Here is a 9,207-nt window from a genome sequence, read left to right as displayed (position 1 = left end):
CAGTTTTTGATTTGTTAAAAAAGTTTGAAATATCCAATAAATGTCGTTCCACTTCATGATTGTGTCCCACTTGTTGTTGATTCTTCACAAAAAATTACAGTTTTATATCTTTATGTTTGAAGCCTGAAATGTGGCAAAAGGTTGCAAAGTTCAAGGGGGCCGAATACTTTCGCAAGGCACTGTATATACAAAAGTATGTGGGCACCCCTTCAAATGAGTTGATTCAGCTATTTCAGCAACACCCATTACTGACAAGTTTATACAATGGAGCACACAGCCATGCAATCTCCATAGCTAAACATTGGCAGTATAAAGGCCTTATTGAAGATCTCAGTGATTTTTAAAGCACCATCACATGATTCCACCTTTCCAACAAGAGAGTTCGTAAGATTTCTGCCCTGCTGTTATTGCTGTTATTGTAAAGTGGAAACGTCTAGGAGCATCAATGGCTCAGCCACGAAGTGGTAGGCCACACAAGTTTACAGAACGGCCGCAGAGTGTTGAAGCGTGTAGTCGAGTGCTGAAGCGTGTAGTCGAGTGCTGAAGCGTGTAGTCGAGTGCTGAGGCGTGTAGTCGAGTGCTGAAGCGTGTAGTCGAGTGCTGAAGCGTGTAGTCGAGTGCTGAAGCGTATAGTCGAGTGCTGAAGCTTCTACTGTCCTGTAGGTTTTCAGTCCAAGGATGGTAGATCTCCAGGAAGAGGGTTGGGCAGCCCTGGTGTAGCGGGTAAAAATCGTCTGTCCTGGGTTGCAACACTCATTACCAAGTTCCAAACTGCCTCTGGAAGCAACATCAGCACAATAACTGTTTGTTGGGAGCTTCATGAAATGATCAACATGTGCAATGCCAAGCATCGGATGGAGTGGTGTAAAGCTTGCCTCCATTTGACTCTGGAGCAGTGGAAACGCGTTCTCTGGAGTGATGAATCACGCTTCACCATCTGGCAGTCCGATGGACAAATCTAGGTTTGGTGGATGCCAGGAGAACACTACCTGCCCTAATGCATAGTGCCAATTGTAAAGTTTGGTGGATGAAGAATAATGGTCTGGGGCTCTTTTTCATGGTTCAGGCCAGGCCCCTTAGTTCCAGTGAAGGGAAATCTTAACGCTACAGCATACATTCTAGACAATTCTGTGCTCCCAACTTTGTGGCAACAGTTAGGGGAAGTCCCTTTCCTGTTTTAGCATGACAATGCCACCATGCACAAAGCGAGGTCCATACAGAAATGGTTTGTCAGGATCGGTGTGGAAGAACTTGACTGGCCTGCACAGAGCCCTGACCTCAACCTCATCGAACACCTGTGGGATGAATTGGAACAGTGACTGCGAGCCAGGCCTAATCGCCCAACATCAGTGCCCGACCTCACTAATGCTCTTGTGGCTGAATGGAAGCAAATCCCTGCAGCAATGTTCAAACATTTAGTGGAAAGCCTTCCCAGAAGAGTAGAGGCTGTCATAGCAGCAAGGGGGGGAGCAACTCCATATTAATGCCCATGATTTTGAAATGAAATGTTCCACGAACAGGTGTCCACATTCTTTTGGTCATGTAGTGTATGAGATGGAGCATCTAGTTTAATTCACTTGTTATTTTCTGCCACACTAGAATATGTAAGGGATAATCAACTAGGGGCTATTTGTTCTGTGAAAAATAATGAACGTCGTGGAAGATGTGTTCCATAACTCCCTAGCGGAGTGAGCTAACCTTCCACTGCATTGCATTTTTTTTCCCGAGAATGCATAGCGCCCCGAATTGATTATCCTTTTTATTCTGTGGCTATAACTTAGCACATTTACCAGTAGAAATGTGTTCATTTGCCGGTAGAAATATGTTCCAGATTCACTGAAGCAGCTAGTAAGTTTAGTGTATAGCGACAGTAGTTGCCTTGGTAAACAAACAAACAGACTTGCTAGTTTAGCTAACCAAACCATTTGTACTAGCTTGCTATTATGAAAGTCGAATTCAGCAATGCCAGTAATATTTTCAATTCGACTTTTGCTTTCAAAAGCAGCTAAACATAGAACATGTAAGAATGAACTACAGCCATTGAATTCTACTGTACAAATATAACGTTTGATTATAGGGAAATAATGCACGTTTTAAAATGCCATTAAAGTCAATCAGAAACGAGTATACAACAACGCCGTGGTATAAACTTAATTAATTATACTGTAATTGTAATAATGTATAACAAACTCTGGCACATTTAGCACCAAGTCCAAATGTTCAATATTTTAAACTACATTTTCCTGAACCTAAAACAAAATATAATCTGAAAAGAATTCATCAATGCCTTGAGTAGGAGACATTTTCTTGGTAAAAGGTGCAAAAGGCCCTCTGTGTGAGGAAGACAGAGATAAAGAAGCCAAACTGAGTTTAACACCGGTTGAGATGCTAACTGCTCAGTTCCTTGCACCATTTCTGTTAACTTGTGTCTGAGTTCAATGAGAGGTAATAATCTTCTGAGTCTTTGTTTAATTTAGTGTGCTTTTTCTCTTCTGCATGACATTCTAATTATGTAGAGTATAACGATCTATTCCTGTTACAGTCCATGGCCAGTAGAAAGATATAAGTTCTAGATTAAAATATGAATTTAAGTTGTCATAGTTGTTAGAAATATTGAGTTGTGAATTCAATGTAGTCAACAGTTACCATTTTGGAGAGTGCATAATCTATTGCTCTCATCTGCCTCCAGCAATAAGGGAATTAGTGAATATGGACAGGAAAACAAACCATCAACATAAATCAGTCCAACTTTTTTTTAATAATAGCTCAAAATAGAATTTAATACATCTCAATCCTACTTGAAAGAGAAGTGGCACACTGGGTAGGAAAACAAGTTAATGTTATGTAAAGGCAGTAGGATAGAAGAATAACGCAAGGTGACAGGAAGCCGATGGAATAGGCGGAGTGAGAAAGGGCTGGTCACATTAACCACTTAGATTTACAAAACCTCAAAGAAGGCAGGGATAGGCTACAATAAAATGACACTGTTTGGAAAAGGCCTGTCCCCTTGTGTAAGTGAAGAATACTTCTCTCCTGTAATAGTCAATTTATTTTCTCTATGGCAAGTACCACAGTTTGAGTGTCCTCTTTATACAAACTCAAACAATGTCAATGTGTAGGCGTATGCATACAGTGCACTCGGAAAGTATTCAGACCCCTTCACATTTTGTGGAAAATGTCCGCATCAGTCTATACATAATACTCCATAATGACAAACCAAAAACAGACACTTTTGATAATATATTCTATATAAGGTCCCACAGTTGACAGTGCACGTCAGAGCAAAAACCAAGCCATGAGGTTGAAGGAATTGTCCGTAGAACTCTGAGACAGGATTGTGTCAAGGCACAGATCTGCGGAAGGGTACCAAAACATTTCTGCAGCGTTGACGTGACGGTCCCCAAGAACACAGCGGCCTCCATCATTCTTAAAGGGAAGAAGTTTGGAACCACCAAGACTCCAGAGTTCCTCTGCAGAGATGGGATAAACTTCCAGAAGGACAACCATCTCTGCAGCACTCCACAAATCAGGCCTTAATGGTGGCCAGACCAAAGTCACTCCTCAGTATAAGGAACATGACAGCCTGCTTGGAGTTTGCCAAAAGGCACCTAAAGGACTCTCAGGCCATGAGAAACAAGATTCTCTGGTCTGATGAAACCAAGATTGAACTCTTTGAGTAGAGTGTCCTTGAGTAGCCCAGCCAGAGCCCGGACTTGAAACCCCATCGAATATCTCTGGAGAGAAAATAGCTGAGCAGCAACTCTCCCCATCCAACCCGACAGAGCCTGAGAGAATCTGCAGAGAAGAATGGGAGAAACTCCCCAAATACAGGTGTGCCAAGCTTGTAGCGATTACAGACTCGAGGCTGTAGGTGCTTCAACAAAGTACTGAGTAAAGGGTCTGAATACTTATGTAAATGTCATATTTCAGTTGTTTTTTTTAATACATTTTTAAAACTTTCTAAAAACCTGTTTTTGTTTTGCCATTATGGAGTATTGTGTGTAGATTGATTAGAGAAAAAAAATGTTTCATCAATTTTAGAACAAGGCTGTAACATAACAAAATGTGAAAAAAGTCAAGGGGTCTTAATACTTTCCAAATTTACTGTATATATAAAATATATACATATCTGACTGTACAACACTGTCGTATGTACTGCCACTGTGTCATATATCCTATTTACAGGCCCCAATGCTCCCAACCACTCCCACAAGCATCTCCAGATTCAGCCCTAACATGTCCCAACTGCGGCAGGACATGTGCCTCCTGGATTGGGCTTCACAACCACCTACAACCGCACCCCCGCCAAGAGTGGTATCCATATCTATCCTATAAATCATCCCTGGAAGCGATGTTATCTTTGGAAACGATGTACTGCAAGTATGTGTGTATGTTATTATGTGTATAATATCATTCATTATTTATATAGCTAGGCTTTACTCATATGTGTGCTGCTCCTCATGCTTGTTGTCTTGACCCTTGCCCTCATGTGACCTCCTTTCCCTCAAAACCCTCTTCTTTAATCCCTATCCTCTACCCTCCAACATCTGTTGCCTCAACCCCTTCCCTGGCCCCTGCACCCCTACAGTCACACTGTGAGTGTCGGCCCCCAGTGTGTTCTCAGCCACACAGGTGTACAGACCCGAATCCCGGGATGTCACCATGACGATCTCCAATGTTCCCTCTGGCAGGAGCCGGTAGGCAGGGGAGGAGAGGAGGGGGGGAGAGGAAGGGGTGAGGCTGGAAAAGAGGACAGAGGCATTACCAGATGCTGGGCTGGGTAAGTGGGAATGGTAAGAGGAGTAGTTGGATGTCTGGCTGGATGCAGGCTTGGAGTTGAGGCTGGAGATAGGCTTGGAGTAGGGTCTGGATGCAGGCTTGGAGAAGGGTCTGGATGCAGGCTTGGAAAAGGGTCTGAATGCAGGTTTGGAGTTGAGGCTGGATCCAGGTTTGGAGTAGGGTCTGGATGCAGGCTTGTGGCTGTGGGTGTTGTTGGATGATCCCAGTCTCTGTCCAGAAGGAGTGACCCAGTAGATTGTGGGCTGAGGCTCTGCCAGGGCGCGACAGTGCAGGGCCAGCCTCTCCCCCTCTCGCACCCCCACGTAGGGGGGGAGGATGCCAGGGGGGATGAGGGGGAGGCAGGAGGCTGACATCTCTGTGATTGACACCTCCCTCACCCTGCGAGCCCTCAGCTCTGGAGGCTCAGAACACAATGTGGCCTGGGGCTGGATAAACCTCACAGCCTGTGGCATCTGTGTATCTGTGTGTGCGTCAGCATCTGTGTGAGGGTGCTCCTCAGCCACCCAGCGAAACAGGCAGTCACAGCGGAGGGGGTTGGAGTGCAGGCTGACCTCCCTTAGTCTGGGCAGAGACAGGACAGTGTGTTGGTGCAGAGCAGTCAGAGCGTTGGAGTTCAGCATCAGGCTCTCGAGCCTGCCCAGCTGGAAGAAGGCCTGGGGGTGGATGTAGGACAGCCGGGGGTTGTTGGTGATCTCCAGCTTGGTGAGCTCAGGCAGGTTCTCCATGGCTGCCCTCTCGATGGCCACCAGCTCCTCCATGTTGTTCAGACCCAGCTCTGTCAGGTGGACCAGGTCCCTGAAGTCCCCTGTCTGAACCAGACTCAGACGGTTCTTATTCAGGTCCAGGAACTTCAGGCCTGGGAGCCTCCTCAGAGCCTGTGTGGGGACAGTGGTGAGGAGGTTGTCGTAGAAGGACAGGCTCTCCAGGCTGTCCAGCCCCTCCAGGGCCCTCTCAGGCAACCCTTTCAGCCCCATGCCCCCCAGAACCAGGCTGCGTAGAGACACCAGGGCCTGGAAGCCCCGTTCAGGGAGGACCTCCACTGGGTTTCCCCCCAGCATCAGCACCTGGAGGCAGGGCAGGGTGGTGAACCAGAGGGGGTCAATTGAGGTCAGGTGGTTGTTGTTGAGGTGCAGGCGCAGCAGGGAGCCCAAGCCAGAGAAGGCTCTAGGAGCCAGGGAGGCCAGCTGGTTGTGGCTGAGGAAGAGCTCCTGTAGTGCAGGCAGGGAAGAGAAGGCGGCAGGGGGCAGGGACCGGAGCTGGTTCTCCTCCATGTGCAAGGAGAGTAGGGAGCGCAGGGAGGGAGTCTGGGGCTGGGTTGAGGTTAGTGTCCTAACACTGCTGAAGCGGTTCTGAGACAGATCCAGCTCTGTGAGGTTGGGGAGTGTCTGTAACAGTGGTGTCTCCAAGGCAGACAGCAAGTTACTCTGCAGACAGAGGGTGTGTGTGTCTAGGGGGAGAGGGGTGGGGAGCTGGGTCAGGAACAGGTTGTTACAGTCCACAGTTGGAACCTCGCAGGAGAATGACTGGGGGGAAAACCAGGGCTTGATCTGACACACACACCCTGCCGGGCAGGAGACGCTCCATGGCAGGGAATGGACCACTAGTGCACTGGACACACACACCCACACACACAGGACCAGCTGCCTCTGCAGTAGGACCATTGACACCCTCAGCATCCTCACTGCAGAGAGGAGTTGATTCAGAGGAGTCGATTCAGTGGTGGCAATTCGATTGAGGTAACTCAGTGTTGTTGCCAAGTTACAGCGCTGTAGGTATCTGCTGTTGCCAGGTTACAGTGCCATAGGAATCTAAAGTGTTGTGGACTGTCTAGGTGATGGTCTCCGTGGTCAGACGGTCGCTGTCACATTGTGACGACAGGTGTACTGGGCATGGCTCTGTACACACGAAGGAGACCTGGCAGAGAGAGAGAAGGAGTGAGTGAGAGCGGTGGAGAGAGACAGGGAAGATAATGTGTTAAGGACAGGTTTTGTAACACATTTAGATAGCCAGAGGACAGGTTGAGAGAGTACCTCTTGTTCTTTCAACTCTCAACCATTCCATTTGATTTGATTTCCAGTCTCTTTTCATATGCAATGGATTACATTTGATTTGATTTTTGTCTCTCTTTTCTTATTTACTTTAATTACATTTTGAATGAATGAAAATATTTGTGTGTGCGAAGTGTGCACTGATGACGACCAGTCACCACCTGGTGGCAGTGTTTACCAGTTAAGATAACAGAGGAAGTCTGAAATAAAACACACACACTCACACAATGGAAAGAAATGGGTAGAGAGACTACTAGACCATGTGTCAAGGAAATGAGAGGAAGAGGAATATATCAAAAGGAGATAGAGGAGATGAGGATGCCTAGTCAGTTGTCCAAATGAATGTATTCAACTGAAATGTGTCTTCTGCATTTAACCCAACCCCTCTGAATCAGAGAGGTGTGAGGGGCTGCCTTAATTGACATCCACATCTTCGGCGCCCAGGGAACAGTGGGTTAACTGCCTTGTTCAGGGGCAGAACGACACATTTTTACTTTGTCAGCTCGGGGATTCAATTCAACAACCTTTTGATTACTGATCCAACACTCTAACCAATAGCCTACCTGCTGGTGGGAGAGGAGGAAAGGAGGAAGAGGAGGAAAGGTGGGAGAGGAGGAAAGGAGAAGACTAGAGGAGGTTGTCTGGCTGTAGCTGAGACTGCAGTAGGAGGGATGAAGGAGTAATCTGCAGTGGAACCAAGCTATCTGTACTGACAGACAGGGAAATGGAGGTATGGGAGAGAGTGAGAGCAAAGAAAATGGAATGACAGGGATAAAAGAGAGGGAGGGTTAGAGAGAGGGTGCTGGATGCTGATGCCTCGATCGCTTCAATACACACAAACATGCGGGCACACACACACACACACACACAGACACACACACACACACGACAGAGTCTGAGCAGTTAGCACAAATGAGATGACACCACTGTGGCACATCACAGATGGCACTCTTCTCCTTCTACTGCTCTGATTCTGTGTGTGTGTGTGCGCGTGTGTTTGTGTGTGCGTGTGTGCGTGTGTGTCCATGTGTTTACCTCAGTGCCAGTATATCTGTGTCTAACCCAGACATATGTCCAAGCGAACACAAACACACACATTTGCATCTCACAAAAAAAAATCTTTACCATCGAATGAACAATAATCCTTACCATCGAATGAACAATAATCCTTACCATCGAATGAGTACGGTTGACTGCATGATTCTCTCGATCCGTCCTCTTTCCTTCTGTCCCTCTTTTCCTATCCCACAATCTTGTCAGAGTTGTTTTTCTCCAGGAATGTTCAGTCAGCTTGTCTTTGTCTCGCTTTGTCAATAGCTTGCGCCACAATAAATAATCCTTCCTCTCTCTCCCCTTAAAACATATGTGTTTCCCATTCTGTATTTCTCTCTTTTTAAAATATTCCTCCTTTTCTCTCTGAGGCTGAGGGGAGATCTCTACCGGATGAATCTGCACTCTCCCCAACCCCACTGTATCTCAGTCAGTATGTGTGAGCCCCCCCCCCCCCTCTCTCTCTCTCTCTCTTTCTCTCAGTAGCCAGTTGTCTTGAGCAGGAAAGCCAAAGATGATTTAATCTGAGTTTCTGTCCCTCTCTACTCCACCCCTCTCTCCAAATAAAAAAATAATTTAATACCTCTGAGTTTCCATTTGTCTCACTGGTTTGCTTTTTAAAAGCTGTCTAGTGGAGCATACTGCTGGCTACATAGAGAATGAACTATTAAAACCAAAAAAGCTTTCAGAGACATCAGCATCTCTTCTGTGCAGAGGAAGAATCCTGGTAGCTATTGTATAAACTTTAATGCACTGTGCGGGTGCGTGCGTGTGCGTGTGCGTGTGTGTGTGTGTGTGTGTGTGTGTAAAGCGGTGGATTCCATCTCCCCTTTCTCTCCAACCGTTCCACATCTCCCTCTCCCTTCTGCATGTGTATAAAAGAAAATGACTGTGTGTTTGTGTCACTGTGTTTATGCCCTCAGCCATTCCTGTGCCACTGCTGACAATTGAGAAGAAAAGACAAAAGGATTGCACAAAAGTTTCCATTCTCTCCCAACAAACCCTAACAAGTCACCTGCCTACCTGGTTCAACACGGCTCTGAGTTTGAGCAGCAAAACCTTGTTGAACTATGTACGGTAGGTGTGTGTGTCTATTGTAGAGCTGCAAATCTATAAATACAAATAAAGATATATAAATATATATTTATTTTAATCATCTAACCTAAATCCTAACCCATCTAACCCTAATCCAAGTCAGGATGGAATGTCATGATTAGTGTTAAATGTTTAAGTTGACCTAGTCTTACCTAATCACATAACACATAATATGGACAGCAGAGAGAGAGAAAGAGAGAGAGAAGATTGGATG

At 46.1% G+C, this 9,207-nt stretch overlaps 1 protein-coding gene across 2 annotated transcripts; it reads right to left on the bottom strand.

Annotated features, from left to right (window-relative positions):
- Positions 1-2,739: 2,739 nt before the first annotated feature.
- On the bottom strand, positions 2,740-8,757 carry LOC110496927 (leucine-rich repeat neuronal protein 2). Of its 2 annotated transcripts, none has more exons than XM_021572938.3 (2): positions 8,022-8,757; positions 2,740-6,714 (listed from the first exon to the last, which is right to left on the bottom strand). In XM_021572938.3, the coding sequence occupies exon 2, from the start codon at positions 6,474-6,476 to the stop codon at positions 4,527-4,529; it is 1,950 nt and encodes a 649-aa protein (XP_021428613.2). In that variant the 5' UTR covers positions 6,477-6,714; positions 8,022-8,757; the 3' UTR covers positions 2,740-4,526. The 2 variants fall into 2 exon arrangements, with proteins under 2 accessions (XP_021428613.2, XP_021428617.2); XM_021572942.3 differs by having other exon boundaries at positions 7,998-8,339.
- Positions 8,758-9,207: the final 450 nt, after the last annotated feature.

The sequence above is a fragment of the Oncorhynchus mykiss genome, chromosome 2 (assembly GCF_057628025.1).
Source record: "Oncorhynchus mykiss isolate SJ-2025 chromosome 2, ASM5762802v1, whole genome shotgun sequence".
In the NCBI taxonomy this organism is placed as follows: Eukaryota; Metazoa; Chordata; class Actinopteri; order Salmoniformes; family Salmonidae; genus Oncorhynchus; species Oncorhynchus mykiss.
The sequence above is the reverse complement of the archived record's forward strand: the minus strand, read 5'-3'. Positions and strand labels throughout refer to the sequence as shown.